The 19195-nt window shown below is 40.9% G+C and overlaps 1 protein-coding gene across 1 annotated transcript; it reads right to left on the reverse strand.

The window, feature by feature from the left end:
• Positions 1-13842: 13842 nt before the first annotated feature.
• On the reverse strand, positions 13843-15166 carry LOC147537905 (membrane protein PM19L-like). Its single transcript, XM_086641156.1, has 4 exons — positions 14949-15166; positions 14628-14847; positions 14499-14544; positions 13843-14165 (listed from the first exon to the last, which is right to left on the reverse strand). The coding sequence occupies exons 1-4, from the start codon at positions 15073-15075 to the stop codon at positions 14079-14081; spliced, it is 480 nt and encodes a 159-aa protein (XP_086497282.1). The 5' UTR covers positions 15076-15166; the 3' UTR covers positions 13843-14078.
• Positions 15167-19195: the final 4029 nt, after the last annotated feature.

The following is a 19195-nucleotide window of genomic DNA, read 5'->3' on the forward strand; positions in this document are numbered from 1 at the left end:
GCCCTAGGATCAAGTTTACCTTCCTTAACATATGCATAAGCCGGACAACCAAAGATCATCAAGTTCTCATACTTAGCAGGATAACTAGACCACACCTCATTAGGAGTTTTACACTCAATAGATGTACAGGGTGAAATATTTACCAGATACGCTGCCGTGTTCACTACTTCAGCCCAGAACACCTCCGACAGCCCTGCATTCGAAAGCATACAACAAACTCGTTCCAATAGAGTTCTCTTCATACGTTCCGCCACCCCATTCTGCTGTGGGGTCTTTCTGACCGTATGGTGTCTCACTATTCCTTCGTCTACACAGAACCTATTAAACTCGTTTCCGCAAAATTCCATGCCATTGTCAGTCCTCAAGCGTTTGATCGATTTTCCAGTCTGCTTCTTGATCAAGGTCTTCCACTGCTTGCACTTGACGAATGCCTCATCTTTGCGTTTCAGTATGTAGACCCATACTTTCCTGGAAAAATCATCTATCAAGGTTAACATGTATTTACCCCCACTATGTGAGCTGACCCGAGAGGGACCCCAAAGATCTGAATGGATGTAATCCAGCGTTCCTTTGGTATTATGAACCGTTGTACTGAACTTTACCCGACATTGCTTCCCGAAGACACAATGTTCACAGAATTCCAGTTTTCCCACCTTCTGCCCACAGAGTAAACCTTGCTTGCTCAGTATAGCCATCCCCCTTTCACTCATATGCCTTAACCGCATATGCCATAGCTTGGTAGTCTCAACTTCCTTGTCTGATGATGACACCGATACAGATTCTGTAACTGTGTTACTCTGTAGCACATATAGACCATTCTTTTTCAACCCCTTCATAACTGTAAGATTCCTCTTACAAACCCGAAGAACACCACCTTCACCAACATATTTGCAACCATTATCATCCAGAGTTCCCAAAGAGATTAGATTCCTCTTCAAATCTGGAACATGTCTGATGTCTGTTATAGTCCTCACAACACCATCGTGCATCTTGATCTGAATAGTACCAATTCCAACCACCTTAGAAGGAGCGTCGTTTCTCATTAACACCTTACCGCCATTAATGATTGCGTAAGTAGAAAACCATTCCTTATGAGGACATACATGGAAAGCACAACCAGTATCCAAAATCCACCTATCTTCAGCGAAGCAGGCATTGATCGCCAGAACCATAGCTTCATCACATTCTTCAATGATTGCCAAGGCACTACCATCATCTTCTTCAATGACTGCTGCCTCTGTTAGCTTCTTCCTAAGCTCAGGACAATTCCTTTTGAAGTGCCCCTCCTTCTTACAATTAAAGCATCTGTACTTCTTAGGTTTCGATTTAGATCGTGAACGATCCTTCCCATCGACCACATGCTGCGACCTTCTCCTTACCCCCCAAACCATCACCTGAGCTGCTTTCTTCCATTGACCTCCGTCTCAACTCCTTCGAATTCAATGCTGCTTTAACATCCTCAAAGGTTGTAGTTGTTTTTCCAGACATAAAAGAATCAACAAAGCTCTCATATGATGGTGGCGGGGATGCAACAATAGTACTGCCTTATCTTCTTCTTCGAATTTGACATCTATGTTTGCCAAATCTTAGAATACTCGGTTGAGTTCATCCATATGGTCTTTCAACTAGGGGTGGCAATTTGGTCAGAACCGGCGGTTTTTTTCCCAAACCCGCCCCTAATGGAACGGGTTTTACCGACCTGTTTATTAAACGGTTCGGGTTTGGTATGAAGTTAAAAAAATAATCGGGTTCGGGGCGGGTTTGGTATTAGATAGTAAACTCCGCCCCGAACCGATTAGTACGAATATATTAAATATATGTTTTATTTAAGGTTATGTTTCTAAAAACTTAGTCTTATATTATCAATTTAACTATGTTATGTTTTATAATATTTAAGTAGTTGTAGTGTTTATGATTGATATACTCAAAATCTTATAAAATTTTGTTAACGATTGTTATGGTACTTCAAACTAAAATAACTTTTGTGAAACAAAATATATTAAACGGGGTGGGGCGGGGCGGTAATGGTTTAGCAATTTTTAATTGGGGCGGGTATGGTCATTGAATATCCACCACGATTAATTATTGAGACGGTAATGGTAAAACCCGTTTGCTAACGGGACGAAGTGAAGGATTTATCCGTTCGGTCTGAAGGAGATGTCCTTCCGAAGGAGTGTCCTTCGACCAAGGTGGCAATGCGATCAATTTGTCAGTTAGGATAACGATGACCACACGTAAAGATCATCCAGTCCGGTCCAATTAGGGGTCGTAATGCTTTGCTAGAAGCCAACTACGATCATCGGATCAAGGAGTTGATTCGAGGCTAACATAGACCGGATCCTACAACGGGTTACACATAAGAGTGGTAACTTGATCGGAGAGATTTGACTAGACGGGAACTGGCTAAAGTTGGATGGGATTCAACTGGAAAGGCCGAAAGGGTCCGAATGGAGATTCGGGACAAGATAGAAAGGAGGCTCTTTGGGCCGGCCATGAGATGGCCGACCAGAGTAAGTGGGCCGGCCATATAAGGCCCATAGTGGGCTGCCCTGGCCGGCCACACTTAAGGGGATTATCAAAATACCCCAAAAAGGGTATTTTGGTAATTATCTTTTCTGTGACCCAGAAAATAGAAAACCTAATCTGAATGAGATTCTGATTAGGGTTTGTCTATATATTGGGTCAGTTGAGAACAGAAAAGGTGTGGATTTTTCTCTAAGGAAAATTATACAGCTCTCTCTCTCTCTGAATATACAGCTATTGGAGAGAGAGGAATATAGAGAGAAAGTTCCCATTCTATCAATCTAGTCAAGAAGAAGAGTTCTTCTCAACCTTCTACTAAGTCCTAGCAGTCTGAAAGGAAGGGAGATCAAGTCTATTCACTCGGTGTCTCAAGTAGAGGAGCTACAGTTGGAGCTCTCGATCTTTGCATGCGATTGGAATGGTTCGAGGGAAAAACGCGTTAAGGTATTTATCCCTCTCTAGTTCATTGATTAGTTTATGCATATAGGTCCTGGGCAATCTAGTGTTAAACATGAGATGTTTGAGATTCCGCTTACAACACTAGGTAGTGTATAGGATACACAAAAACCCTACACGAAGTTGGGAAGGGGATGAACTATCCCAAACCCGCCCCGTTGACATCCCTACTTTCAACGATTCCCCTTCTAACATCTATAAACTAAATAATTTCTTATTTAGATGCAAACGATTAGTTAGAGATTTCGTCATATACCTTGTCTCCAGCTTACTCCATAGCCCATCAGCTGTAGTTTCCGTCGCTACTTCCCACAAGGCCTCATTGCTGAAACAGAGTAGAATCTGACCATGAGCTCTCTCCATGAGATCTTCCTTCTCTGCTTCTGAAAGTGTTTCAGCGAGTGCAGCCTTCCCAATCAACGTCTTCAACAGACCCTGTTGAACTAATACTGCTCGCCTCTTAATCTTCCAAAGATTAAAATTGTTACTTCCATCGAACTTCTCGATCTCGTATTCCGCCATCGTACAAACCTCAAAACCTCAGCTCTGATACTAGTTTGTTATGCCCAATCGGGGTTAATGTGAACAATACGAGTAATCTAAGACAAGCAATAGGAATAGTAAAGAACCATCAAGATTAGAACACAGAGATTTACGTGGTTCGGTTGGTGAGACCTACTCCACGGCGACAACGACGCGATGATTTCCACTATGATAAGCAAACAAGTTTTCACAAGAGATTCGTGAGATTGTTCCTACTGATATCTCCTTAGGGTTTAGTTTATATAGCCACTAAACCCTAATCCCACCGCCTCACCGACTCTCTCTACAACCGATATTATACACGGATAACACTAATCACCGACATAAGTCGAGCTTCCAGCTCTGCCTCAAAGCCCTGCTTCGCATAACAGCTCTGTCTCAGCAATCAGCTCCGCTAACGGGTCCAAAAGCCTTGTAAACGGGTTGGCGGGTCGTAAATCGGGTTCGATACTAATCCATATTCGAGTCACTTCTAACACCAATCATTTTATTATAATAAAGACTCAAAATGAACTAATTCGTCTAAGTTAAACGACTCAAATGGGACATTTTCATGGCCCCATGTATATTATGGATTTCAATCACCAAATCATCCACCTTGGACAAAAGAAGTTCAGACAGAGGGGTTGTGTCAGGAGTTTTATAGTCCCATCCCATTTTTAAATCCAATTTGCAGTTTGGCCTCAAATCATGGTCGTAGTTGATGATGCACAAAATGTCCAGACATTGACTAACTTCTGAAGTGTCCAGATCAGACCTGAAGTCCATTGCGTCAACCCCACTTAAGGTAGCAGGACAGCTGAGCCCTTGATGGCCCACCGTATATTCCCCTAACTGGGAGGTCGCCCAGAGGAAACCAGCCCTGCAAAAAGGCCCTTGGCATGAACAGATCAGCCCTGGGGTTCTCAAAGGAGTAAGGGGGCTCCACGCAGGTTCGGCTAATGTCTTACACCCAGAACTGGGGAGGCAGAAGCGGCAAGCGACCTGTCGACTTAATCCCGAAACTTCCAGAGCGATCTCAGTCGGCTACATATCTCGAAGTATTTAAGCCAGTTTGGACTCCACGTATCTAAAGGAGGAAACTTCTTCTTTAGAGTCTATCACTTCGACAAGATATCTACGAAAAATCTTTAAACTTAAGAACTTCCACTTATCAAAGATCTGAGATAGACTCAAAAAGAAACCCTAAATACTCAAGAGAGGAAACTTCTCCCTCGATTGGACGACAACTGCCTCACCACCGCCACTAAACACAGTCGGCCTAACATTGTCCTTCACAGGAAAAGATCTCTTCACCCAAAAAGATCACAAGAAACTCAGAGTTCTCATAACTCGCCCCCCAAAAGGATCAATCGATGTTCATTCTTTTATTGCAAAGAACATCCTGACTGGCTTGAGCGTCGGAGCGGTTTTCGAACCCTTTGCAGGTTTTTCCCCCTTTGGGAATAGACAAGCAGGAGCTGGAGCTGGAGCAAGGAGCGAGGAGTAGAGCAAAAAGCGAGGAACAGGAACAAGGAGCGAGGAGCTAGAATAAAAGAAACAGAGCAGGAAGCAGAGCTGGAAACAGGGACGCCCGAAGGAATATACACTATTTAACATAATATCCAGACATAATGGAGGGTGTCATGCATCAACTCCCTTTTTCATGCTGATCTAAAGGAAGCCCATTTTTTAACATCAGCATTTGGAGCTAGAAGGAGGGCATTTCTCTAGCAAAATCATCAATTCGGTAACCCGAATCTTATTCATTAAAATTTTCAGACTAACTATTCCCTGAGCCCCTCAGGCAATCATGTCTTCGAGTGAGCATACACCTCGCGGATCACGCACAGGCTCCCCAATGTGGTCGATCTTATGGCCGAGCTAGAACAGCTCAAGGCTGACTACCTCCGAAGGGACGAGGGGGCGAAACAATTGGAGGAAAGTCTCCGCAAAGCTGAGACGGTTAGAAAGCAGCAGCACCAGAGGAGAGAAAGAAGCAATCAGGATGCACGCACAGAGGCTCTTCTTACCCGGTAATGTATTTTCTTCCGGAGCTCTGACGTTACAACCTGGCGATTTAATGCATCTAGAGAATATCTTGGACGAATATGGAGCATTAGATCCAACCGACCATACATCCCTAAGAAAAAGGGGGTCGGCGAAGGGTGCATGGATGACCCAACCGTCTGTCAGGTGTTCATACATCAAATAGTAGAGCTGACTCGAGAAAGAGATAGGGAGAAGCTATGGGGAAAAGCAATAATCCACCAGCCCCCTCTCTCGAGAAATACTAGAGTTGGAGAAGCCGACGAACTTCAAGTGCCCAGCACTCGACCATTATCATGGCCTAGAAGACCCGGGAGTGTTTATCAACAACTATACCGCAGTAATGAACCTGTACACAACCAACCAGAATATATGGTGTGCGGTCTTCTCCACCATCTTGAAAGGTTCGACCCAAGTGTGGTATCAGGCGCTAGCCCAGGTCTTCTGCAATGCCTTCCGAGGAAGCACCACGATCAAGAGAAAGACTGACGAGCTATTCAACATGGTGTAAGGAAAAAACGAGACCTTAGCGATCTATTGCAAGAGATTTCGCAACCTCATGGTACAGATCCCTCATCTAGAGCCAAAAGTCGCCTTTGCCGCTCTGACGAGAGGCCTCAGGCAGGACGATGTCATTAGGGACATCTATGGCAGGGAACTAGAAACCTTCGCAGAGCCGATAGAGACGGTACATTAATTTATAAGGAGAGAAGAGAAATGCTGACGAATGAAGGAGGTCGCTAACATCCCGTATGAAGGCGAACCCACCAGAAAGAAAGAACGGGAGGAAGTTAGGCCCCCCGGGAACGAGAACGGAGCAGAAGATCCAGACCTGATTTCGCCACCTATACTCCGCTAGTGAAAGGTAGGGAGGAGATTTTGCAGATACTTGTGGCAAAGGGAAAGGGCGAGCTACCTAAACCCAACGATGATAAGGAAGAGTTTGGTCTCAAAGACATGACCGCATGGTGCGCTTTTCACCGGGGATGCGACCACAAAACCGACAACCGTCGACACCTCAAGAACCTCATCGAGGAAATGGCAAGGAAAGGTGAACTGAACAAGTACATCCAGAAGGAACAACACTCCTACGAATATAAGAATAAAAGGTCGGCAAACAGATAAGGAATCATATCAGGGCTGGATACCAACGAGCAGAACCCGACCACCAGGAAAGCAACCAAAGGCTTAGAGGAGCCGACTGGAGTCATGGGCGACATCAATACTATCTTAGGGGGACCAACTCTCGGCGGAGCTACAAAAGGGGAACAGAGTATGTATGCCAACGAGGCAAAAAGCCCACCAGTTCTATTCACCAAGCCCAGTGTGGAGACGCCACCCATCGTCTTCATCGACGATGACCTAGTGGGGGTAATCACCCTACATGCGGACCCACTAGTGATAACGGCGGTAGTAGCCAATTAGAGGATGGGGCGCATCCTAGTCGACACAGAAAGTTCAACCGAAGTCATGAGCCGAACATGCTTCCAAAAGCTTGATGTGACACGAAAATGTCACATTTGGAGAGCCTAACTTAGACTAAATAGTCATTTTCGAGTGTTATCAATAATATTTTATGTGTTTTTCTTGTTTAGGTACCATATTTGGAGCTAAACATGGAATTCGGAATAAAGGGGACGAATTATCACTATCATTTCATGTGCCCAAAATGAGAGAAAAAGACTTCAAGCAAATCATATGAGAAGAGGAGTCAAAGACGAGCCCAACGGTGAAAACGGAAGTCAATTCCGAGTTCGGACGGGGAAGTTGTGAAAGAAAGAAGTCGAGGTTCGGTCTTAAAACAAGGATTCTATGAAGGCACCCTCCTTTGGTTATAATTCTAGAAGGCACCCTCTTGATTTCCAAGTGAAGTCTAAAACCCAAGCCCAAAGAAGATGAAAGAAGGAAGAGATTTTGGAGGCACCCAATGGACTCAAGTTTGAGTCAAAGTCAAGGTTGACTATGTCTAGGGTTTGAGTCAAATACACTATTCATCTTCTTCCTTCTTCATTCAACAACCAAGCTACCAAAGGATAGAGAGAGAGAGAAAAGAAGAGGCTAGGGTTTTTGTTCTTGGAGTTAGAGAGCTTGAAGGTTTGATAGAGAGAGAACAAGAGAGCAAGAAGAAGGAGGATCCGGCCAAAGCATAGGCCGGCCTAGCTTTGGCCGGCCGAGCAGCAGCTCGGGCTGCACACGAGCTGCTGCTCGGGAGAGCTGCACGGGAGCACGGGACAGTAGCCTTCACGGGACGCGCACAGAAGCTCCGGAACGAGCAAGGACGCGGCCAGCAGCACCAGACCGGAACAGCAGCTCGGGCTGCAAGCTTTCTAGCTCGGTCTGCAAGCTTCTCCGAGCTCGGGACGCCTTCACGGGATGCGGCTGCAGCTCGGACGTGCATGGGACGCGCGCACGGGGCTCGGGACAAGCTAGGGAAGGCCGGACAGCAACCTTTGGCCGGATCTTCTTGGTTCTTGGCCGGAATTTCATGCTTCTTTGGCCGGATTTATATGAGTTTTCCGGCAACCTATATGATAAGAAACCTTAGGGCTTTTACTCCCCATGTCTTGATCTAGCTTCCCATGTGGTTTGATTTGATTTTGGTTGAAGATTGCTAGAGAGAGAAAGCTAGGGTTTAGCTTTAATGGAGGTTGTGTTCTAGATGGAGAAGATGATGGTGGTCCCTATGGGGAACCCATAAATTTGCTAAGGGGAGATCGGTTGCACCTTAAAGACTAATATTTTCCGACGATCTTAGCCTCGAATCACATCGAAAAAGGGGGATTCTCTCACCATTTCCTTTCCATTTCTTATTCAATCACCATGTTTAGCTAACTTTAGTTTGTCGATTATATGAGATGAAATGTGATGAATTCGTGACTATATTTAATATGATTTGATGTTTTGATTATAAATTGATGTTCATTTATTTCGATTATCGTTTTGATCGTATTTTCATGTGTCTTGTCAAGCACTTCTCATAGTTAATAGACGAAACGAAGTATTCGATATCGATCGTAGTCTAAGTCATAATTTCATGTGTCTTGTCATGCACTTCACATAGTTAGGTGACTAGACGACACTTTCGATGACTCGGGATTAACCGAATTAGGCGTTTGTTTGACTAGGTATGATCTCCGGATATACGTAGTACTTAGAAACACCTACTTTAGGAGTCGAACATCGATTATACTTCGACACATTAGATTGGATCATAAGTAGTCGTAGGATTATCATTATGGATTCCCGGACTTCGACACCTCTCTCGCTTATTTGTTGCCCGAATCGAGTCTCCCGACTCTTGTTCCTTCGACTCTTCTCTCGAATCTCTCTCGCCCATTTACTTTTATCGTTTAATTAGTTTATTTCTTCTCTTATTACTTATTCAATCTAAAACCCCCATTTATCTTTGTTTCCTTTCTTATTTAGTCTAAGTTAGCATTTGATACATAGACCGGGGGATAAGACCCTTCGTTATCCAAACTACTAACTTATCCTTGGATCGACTCCGGTTTTACCGGTTACTACTTGATACCTCCGCTTGGGTGTGCAACTTTTCGGGTGCATCAAAGCTCGGGGTAAGTCTTCACCATCTTAAATCATATAAGTCTTGTTTAACAGGATTCGGCGACAATCAAGTCGAAACCGATGGGACGTCGTCGCTACCCGTACTGATAGGAGAAGTAGAAACAAGGAAGGCGATAATGTTGAATTTCGCCATAATTGACAAGATACATGCCTACAACATCATACTGGGCAGGAACTTGCTGATAGAGTCAAGGGCGACAATCTCTATGAATCACCTCATGATGAAGGTACAAACCTCATAGGAATGGTCAGAGGAAATGAAGTAGCCAGGAATGTTACCTAATTTCCACCCAGGACTGCGAAGAGGAAACGACTAACCCACCATCATCAGAGGAGATAGAGTATTTTACGAAGACCCCACGACAGACATGCAGGACTAAAAAGCAAGAACCACGTAGGTTACCATCGCTTCTAATTTCGTTTTGTTTTATTCTAAAGTTATTTTGCGAATAAAACCGTTAGGCGGGAGAGTAGCGCTACAAGCTACATATTTCATTAATAAACAAAATTTTTAATAAAAACGACGCTACAAAAGGAGGGGTCCTGGCTAAACTCACTTTGATTCGGCAAAACAGGCTGCTCTGCCCTGCCTAATTTTAACTTATAAAGTCGAGTAAAAACGTAAAGGTTGGGCTAACGTTCGAGATCTAATTATTAATTCGGGAAGAAAGTCATGATCATTAAAATAGAATTAGGGTTACGCGGACATGGTAACAACCCAAAATGGTTCAATACATCTATGAACAAGGTGGGAAGGGGAAAAAAACCATCTTTCAAAAAGGCCACATAAACACCGAGCAATTGATCGGAAGTTCAGAAAATTTGGTCTTTGAGAGAAGGACAAGAAAGCTCAAAATCTTTATGAGTGGAAGGTGAGACGTAAAGATGAAAGTTTACATAAGTAACTGTGGTGTCTCCTGATGGCCTTGGCACCTAAGAGCAGTTCCCGTGATATTAGGGAAGAATGACTATCAATGATGCAAAGAAAGACATAGATGATTAAGAGGCGGAATCGAAATCGAAGAAGTGCCCTCACCTCAAAAATAAATAGAATGAAGAATAATATTAGACATCAAATAAAGAAATTTTACGGTAGCACAAAGAAAATTTGGGAATAAAGGAGGAAGGCTTGCACTGAGGCAAGAGATCCGCAGTAATAATAAGGTGAGATCTCTAAAGGAAGAAGGTGATTTAGGGAAAATTGCGAGGTGGGACACATGGCGATGAGAAGAACAGTCAGATAATCAATGAATCGTGGTACCAAATGAATGGCACACCTCGAGAAAATCGAGCATCAATTATCATTGATTTGAGGCGACTTAGAAAGGTAAAGGGGCAGTCCTGGAAAACCAACAAATCAAACAACTACCGAAAGGAATATATCCAGGCTCAGCTTACAACCTTGGCTAAGGTAATCCTTAAAAAATTAATTATTATTATTTTTGAAAAGTATTTACTCGCTTAAACAGGAATAGACAACAAGTTCTTCAACTCCTTGGTCTCTCGCTTTTCGACTAAGCAGTGGGGGATTCTCGCTTTTCCATGTAATGGTCAACTCCGACGAAATCAAGATGTCAACAAAAGACCTTGAAACAAACGAGTTAACCCATATCTAAGTCACCATAGAGGTAAATCCGAAAGAGCTCTGTCTCCTAAGCCCAAAACTGGGACGTTGACACGAGTCTCCTAGGCGCTTTAAGTCGTGTTTTGACTCTAAAACCAACCAAGTCAGCCCTGGTCGAAACTCTTCTCAGGATTTTAGAACAGTAAGGGAAGTATATAGGAATCAGGCTAATACATTAAAGTCCCAAAACCCGGGGAAGGTAGAAGTGTGCCTAGATTTATCCGACTTTAGCCCTGACCTAGAGTAAGGTCTGAAGAGAAAGAACAAATAAAAAGCCTGGTCTGGCAGATATGTAGAACAAGCCTGAATAGAGCTAGGTAACATGAAAGGCTAAAACACGTCAAAAACTTACTTTCTATATGCGATCCACAAATCCTCAAGAGGATCTATCAATACAGAAAGTACGCAATCAAAGAAAGATATCCCTTTAATGGCCACCAACGCATAGTTCCATCTAAGTTGGTGCCTCACACTGCATCATCTCGCCGTTCATCACAGTCGCCCAACCAAACTTATATAAACATCAGATTCACTCTAATCAATCATCGAAGTTTGAAGTTCTTAACTCTGAGTTTGAATTCTATCCTTTAGTCGCGTAACACCCTACTGACTTGAGAGTAAAGAGGGTTCTAAGTTTTTTGCAGGTTCCGTCCCTAGATCGCAAGGAGAAGTTCATCGTTTGGTTCGTTGATTATTCTTCATCATTGTGATGTCCTGAAATCCACTTTTAGACATCATCATTCCAAAAATTCAGGCGAGGGTTCGCAAAGGAAACCGTGGGCAGATCTGATGGGGGTTTGAACGAAGAATCTCATTAGATCCAGTGAGGATTCCAAAGGAAACCCTCATTGAGTCTTGCGAGGTTTCAACGAAGAAGTTAAAAGCTAACATTCTTCAAGAAGAAGAAGAAGATGACTATTATTTCTAGATCAGATTCAGATAAACTATTGCCAAACAAAAAAGAAAATAACATCCTTGGAGAAATGAAAGAAGAATAAGTAGTAGAGGGTTTTATTTCGGAGATAAAAGAAGATGGCTATTATCCACTATTAAAGCTTGGTTACTTATTACTTCTCCTCTTGATACCTTTCTCAACATACTTTTCAACTCAATTATTACAAGCAATTGAAAGGCAAGAAGGAAAAAAGAAGAGTAAAAAAGTTAGAGTTTTTTAGAGATAAAAAGGGGACCAGGATAGAAGGAGAAAGATGAGAGAGAAAGAGAAAAAAAGAGCAATCGCGAGGGACCAAAATGTTGTGAAAAATAAAAGAGGGAAGAAGAAAGGTAATGGAACTATAAGCCAAAAGATTGTAGAAACAAGAAAAACTATATTTGTATTCTTATGTTTGAAGAAGATTTCTCTACTTTGGTACATTGATATACTTGGTACATCTTATTCATTAGTGTTAAGTTTGTAGTCATCCAACTCAAAACCAATTTTCAGTGAGTGGAGAGGACCTATACATTATATTCTTGGTTGCTAGATAACACTTCTCCCATGTGATTCTCACACGCCCCTCACGTGTGGCGTGGCTAGCCTAACACATGTTTTTTTGGGTGACGTGGAGCACGTGTGGCTATTAAGCCTATCACGTGTGGTCGTAGCTCTGATACCATGTTACGTTTGTGGTCATCCAACTAAAACCGATTGACAATTAGTGGAGAGGACCTATACATTATATTCTTGGTTGCTAGATAACCCTTTTCCCATGTGAGACTACTCTCACAATTAGCAAAGGAACCTCTTTATATAGGATTCCTGAAGAGTTACGTAACCAATAGAGAGTCACACAACAATGGTGTTGAATACGAAGTAATGATGGAGAACTTATGGTGGTGAGAGTTACAAAGGGTGGTGGTCATCCACCATAAATCAAATATTTATAACACTCCCCTCGGTGTCCACCACATCAGAAACTGCCTCATTAAAACCTTACTAGAAAAACCCAATAGGAAAAAACCATAGTGAAGGAAAAAGGTACAAATTCTATTTATCTATTAATCTTCGATGCCCACATAATCTGCCTCATTAAAACCTTGTTAGGAAAAACCCTAGAAAAAAATCTTAACGAAGGAAAAATAGTACATTATGAAAATATAATATACAGTATACAATGTCTTCATAAACTAACTCCCCCTCATGGGGGTCATAAATTTTATGCACAATCCACCTGACACAATAGGTGTTAAAATTCAACTGTCGATGACTATTGTTTTAAGATAGTTGTCTAACCAAAACTTGATATCCAGAGGAAGTGTTATATATATTTGATTTTTGGTGGATGACCACCACACTTTGTAACTCCCACCACCATAAGTTTTGCACCATTACTTTGTATTGAAGCACCATTATTGTGTGACTCTCTATTGGTTATGGAACTCCTCAAGAGACCTATATAAAGAGGTTCCTTGCTAACGAATAAAATGTATCACTGTATCAAAGTAGAGAAATTCTATACAAGCATAAGAATGCAATCTAGTTCTTCTTGTCTATTATCTCTTGTTTGTATTTTCGTTGTCTTTCTTTTTTTCCCTCTTTTATTTTGAGTTAATTCCTATATGGCCCCCTACTTTGTGACCAGCTTCCTGTATGGCCCCCTTTTTTTCGTAAATTCAAATATGACCCCTTATTTTCATGGAAATGTCCTAACTACCCTTCCTTTAAATCTTTTTTCAAAATAAAATCAAACAAACAAACATAATTCCACCTCAAAAGGAAGGGTAGTTAGGACATTCCCATGAAAATAGGGGGCCATATTTGAATTTACGAAAAAAAGGGGGCCATAAAGAAAGCTGGTCACAAAGTAGGGGGCCATATAGGAATTAACTCTTTTATTTTTCACAATACAAGACTTTTTTACTTCACTTCTAACTTGTAAGGGTATTAATGTCAAAATAAAAATTTAGACATATTAATTTAGATAGGGGAACAAACATTCTAACTTGTCAAACAACTATTAGAATGAAACATAACCTACTAAGTCAATTTAGATTCAGCCAATTTATTTCAACTACTTCCGATTTAGTCAATTCAGATTTAGACAAAAAAATGAAACATAACCTTAATGTTATCACTCGCTATAAAATAAAATAATGCTATGCATAACAAATACAATTAATAGAAAGCCTTTGTTTACATACAAACATATTATCACTCATCCGATACAATAAAATAATATCATATAACAACAAACAAATAGGTTCCAATCATCACACTGACAATTTGTCAAATGTCGAGGTGAAAAAGATTAAACAAATCCACACAACTAGCATCAGAAAAGACTCGAAAGATTAATAAATTTTTTAGAATTGTATGAATTTATCGTCTTGTAGCAGCTCCATGAATGGCAAGAATGTAGATTAACTGGGTTGCTGACAGAATTATTAAGAATGCCTCCATCGTTTTCTGCAGAATATAAAATGAGATAAATGTCACTTGGGGAGTTTTTTCCTCAAACAAAAACAAATAGACCCTTAAACAAGGTAAGCGAAAGAATTAGTAAATGAATAACTAATACTGTATACAAGTTTTCTTGAACGAATCCAAGTTGTGTGACTTTGATTATTTGGAGAACGTTCTAAACTTGTCAAAATAATAAATAAAAAGTAGTAGACAAAACTATGTCGAGAGAAAATATTTTTTTATTTCATTTTTATGTATAACTATTGTAATTCTGATGCAGTAGTAATTAGTAAACAAGAAGAAAAAAGAAAAAATCGAAGCCATATAGACCCTTACCAAACGTGAGTTCCTGATCCGGTTGTCGATCTCCTTACAAGCCAACCTACAAATAAGATATATAAAGTTAAATTCTAATCTAATTTCTTCTATGCATATAATTTTGATAGAGAGAAAGAGAGAGATTACCCCATGGCTAGGAGGGTAAGAGTCCACGCAATGATGGCAACAGATGCAGCAGAAGGCAAGCTGTCGGAGTTCCAAGACCTAATGTGGTTAATACCAGCAAGTGCGGAACCAGCACCCACAACTGATGCTATTAGAGCAAATGTAACAAAGAATCCAGTTGCAGCATTTCCCATGGGGAAAAATATTGGAGAAAAATGTGCTGGAAGTTCAAAATTTGAACCTGCAATAGCAATCATTAATTCTCAACAAAATCATTAATTAATTCACTATACATCCTAATAGATAGTTAGATTAATATTTATCTAATATTTGAATATTTACCAATGATGAAACCGTTATCGATTGCTCGGTTGAGAGCCCATCCTCCGATAGAGGCCACGATTAGGTACATACAAAAGTTGAGGAACAATAAGCCAGATGCAAGGGGCTTCAGCTGTTGATTGGCCATTAGCTAGTGTATTTAGGAAGAAATAACAACTAGTATAGAAGGTAAAGGTAAGAAGAAGAAGAAGAAGAAGTTGAATTTAGTTGGATGAGGAGGAAGTATGGCATGGGTAGGCTTCTTATATGACTCTCTGGGCGAGGATGAGAGGGAGAGATGAATTTGGTTCTTTTCTTGGAAGAGGGTGTTTTGTTGATGCTCAAGTTTCACGTATACTTGAAATTGAAGGCAATGAGATACATTAAACTATATGGAGATACTCTCACCCTTTTTCTTTTGCTTTTTTCCTCCTTTTATTTTTATTCATTTGGGGATGAGAAATGGGGAATAAGGAGACGGATCCAAATTGAAGTACAAGTACTAATCCTAAGAGAAATTATCATTTATCCTGCCACCTTTTCCCTTACACGAGGACCTTCAAAATTCCATGACTGGGATTAAGAGTTCAAGAAGGCTTCTAAGATTGGGTTTGCCTAGATTTTTTTTTTATCCTGTTTCAACAAAGAAATTCTCTATTCCATCGGACTAATTCTGGTTTGAGTCTGGGGCATCTAGATAAAGACGAATGAGCCAACTTCAGATTCCCTCGTGTTCGGCGGCTATAGTGGAAACCCTTAAATCAAGAGCTACTTGGCGTTCCAACCCAGTTCCAGCAACGCACTTATCGGACCGAAAAGGCGGGACTTCTTGACGTTGCATATTAGAACTTATTAAAGCCCCATTCGTGTCATCGTGGGCCAGGTCATTTCATGGCAAGCGGATCCTTTATCATAAAGAGGATGAGCTCATTTAGAACTTTTCCTTTCTGAGAAGAAGAGCTCTTTTCAAGTAGTGTTCGATCGATTACGTATTAATCAATATTCGATTGATTGGTCTGAGGTTATCAACAAACAAGATTCCTATGTACTGGATTGTTTAGATAATGAAGATCTGATTATAGGTTATGTCTCAGGAAAGATCCGACATAGTTTTATACGGACTCTACCAGGCGATAGATTCAAAATCAAAGTAAGTAGCCAAGGCCCTGAAAAGATCACTAATGAAACACATTTAAAAGCCCATTTACTCCGCAATGTAGACTGAAATGGAATTGTGATGTTGGGATCTTGGGTCGAAACGGGTGATATTTTAGTAGGTAAATAACTCTTACTCTGACTTTGTCTGTGTCAATAAACAATTCGAAATACTTCGACTTTTTAAGAACAGGTCCGAGTAAAAAATAGGAATGATTCAAAGCACTTCTTTTTACACTATTTCGGAAACCCAAGGATCATCCTCTCGAACCAGCTGATAATCGCCTTGGTAAGCTATTGCCTCACCAACTAGCTAGAAATTCATACCAATCCACGGAATTGTTAGAATTTGGATGTAAAAGGTTTATAGGCGGAGTTACATTTTGATAATATATTTAAATTCATTCCTCCTCGATCGAGATCTATCCCCCGCTCGAGCAACTAATCTTATTCTTTTTTGGATCTTGTTAGTGAGATTGAGAAAAGATCAATAAATTTCTCTATTCTTCTAATTTCTATGTATATAAAACTTTTTAGTAGTTCCTGTTTGGAAAAAAAAGAATCGGATTGTTCTTCCGCGGATAGTTTTTATGTTGTGCACAAAAAGATCTTTCATTTTAACATTTTCAAAAAAGTTAACAAACCATGGAGAGTTCGATCCTGGCTCAGGATAAACGCTGGTGGCATGCGTAACACGTGCAACTCGGATGGGAAGTGGTGTTTCCAGTGGCGGACGAGTGAGTAACGTTTTTTTTGGGTACAAAATGTCACTGGTTCAAATCCTTTCATCCCTACCTATTCCTTCTCCTACAGAAAGTAACAAGTATGGAGACATCTCTATTTTTCCCCGGGGGTAGAATTACCACTGCTTAGCTTTCAATTCGCCTCTGACCATCAAATGAAATGTGAATAACCTGTCCTCCTCTTTTGAAACAAGAGGCGCTTTCGGTTTTGTCGGTGCTTCCAACAAAGACAAGTCTCACTCCTATTGCTATATGAATTGGAAGTGAAACTAAAGGTATGATCACGCATGTAGATATGTATGTTCCACAGGAAAATAAATTTTTTTATTCTTATTAATTGTTTCAGATTCACCAGTTTTTTTTCTTTGGAGGCTCAAGCGGAGGCTCGTTTACTTATGTTTTCTCATATGAATCTCTTGTCTCCAGCTATTGGCGATCCTATTTCGTAAGTTACAAATTTTATCTCGGTAGGACATGTATTTCTATTACTATGAAATACATAAATGAAGGAGTTAATGATGGGGTTAGACCAATATGAGCCCGAAGCTTCCTTCGTAACTCCCAGAACGTCCTCGTAGTGGCTCCGTTCCATGCCTCATTTCCTTTTTTACATTAATCTATAATTCTTTGATTCCTCGTGGTTTACCCTCTACTAATTATTTTGGGGATCCCATATAGATTATGACCTGGATCAGATCGAATCAATGAAATGTTTGTTGGCCCTGACTGGGAACTTGAGTAAGGAGTAGATCTTTGGGGGTTTTCTAGAACAAAATTTGAAAGTGAGAACCCCCTTTGTTTATCTTTATTTGGCGCCTTAGTAGGTGATCCGGGATGTTTCCCTCTCGATGATGAAGCTTATCCCCCATTGTCTCATTGGTCCACCTTAACCCTTGTTATTTTTATTTTGGGGTCATATCTAGAATTCAAAGTTTTCCTCGATTTGGTACCGCGAATCGCGGCCTGCACCGACGCAGCGGTAGAGTGTCATCTTGACGTGGTGGAAGTCATCAGTTCGAATATGATTATCCCTAAACCCAATGTGAGTTTTTCTATTAAGGCTTGCTCTTCCTCTTTTTAATTTGAATCTCTGCCAAAAGTTTTTTGGCTATTCTAATCTTTTATCATCATAACTTCTATCATTAGGACTAATATTTATATTTGGGATTCTCCATTTTTTTTCTTGTCATTTGTTATTTTTCCAAAGCGCTCGTCGTTCAGTCCGCTCCCAACAATCCAAATAGTTTTCCGGGCAAAAAAACATTTGACATTTCATCTTTTCCTTTGTCACCGATCACATGTAGATCGGTGGATTTCTCATAGTTGGTGTTGTTGCGCATGCGGCCATTTTTATGGGATAAATCTAACCCCTTCCCCTATTCCCGCCTACATATATAGGATATTTTAAGAAGTAAACGTCTTTTTTTAGTAGCGAGGTCCGAGAAAAGGATAGAAAAGGTGATTTCACTACATTTCGAAACCGACACAGGTGGGTAGATAGCGAATACCTAGGGGCGCGAGACAACTCTCTCTAAGAAACTCGGCAAAATAGCCCTTTTAACTCAGCGGTAGAGTAACACCATGGTAAGGCGTAAGTCATCTGTTCAATTAAAGAAAACAAAAGGTGGGTATTTAGTTAGATTCCCAATCCCATTGGTCTTTGCGGCGTTAATGCTTTTTGTTGGTTCCATTATCACAAAGATGCTCCAAAATTGGCTTGGTTCCAAGATGTAGGTTGGACCAATAAAATGAAGTATCCAGGCTCCGTTCAGAAAATACCCAACCATCATACTTGCCGACCATTGATGAACTGATCGGATTAACTAACAAAAGTTAGCTTTAGTCATTATATATTGAACCGAGGCAAAAGCCTCGATAACGATCGGACGATAGTAAATAGCCGTGGGATTTGACAACAGACTTGAAAAACCACCTACAGACGCTTTACGCCCGATTATTCCGGATAACGCTTGCATTCTCTGTCTTACCGCGGCTGCTGGCATAGAGTTAGCCGATGTTTATTCCCCAGATACAGTCATTGCTTCTTCTCCGGGTTACGAGCACGGAATGTATTTGCACCGTCACCATCTTCGAATAAAGTATTTTCTACGGTAGCACCATGAATAGCGTACAACAAATATCAGAACATTCGGAGGACTCTTCCGACCAGACAAAAATATGTAATTATCGCACGATGATTCAATAGAGACCCCAAGCCCAGCCCAAAGGTTCAGAATTTGAACAAAAAGGATACATTTGATGGGAAATCATTACTGTCAGAACAAGGAAAAGTTGATTGAGGTTCAATGTATATACATTATTAGACCTTTGAATAAGAGTCAAGAAGATCTTATGAAAATTGAGCATTTT

The sequence above is a fragment of the Eschscholzia californica genome, unplaced genomic scaffold, assembly GCF_041429995.1.
Source record: "Eschscholzia californica isolate CP2 unplaced genomic scaffold, dmEscCali1.0.p SCAF_5, whole genome shotgun sequence".
NCBI classification, from domain to species: domain Eukaryota; kingdom Viridiplantae; phylum Streptophyta; class Magnoliopsida; order Ranunculales; family Papaveraceae; genus Eschscholzia; species Eschscholzia californica.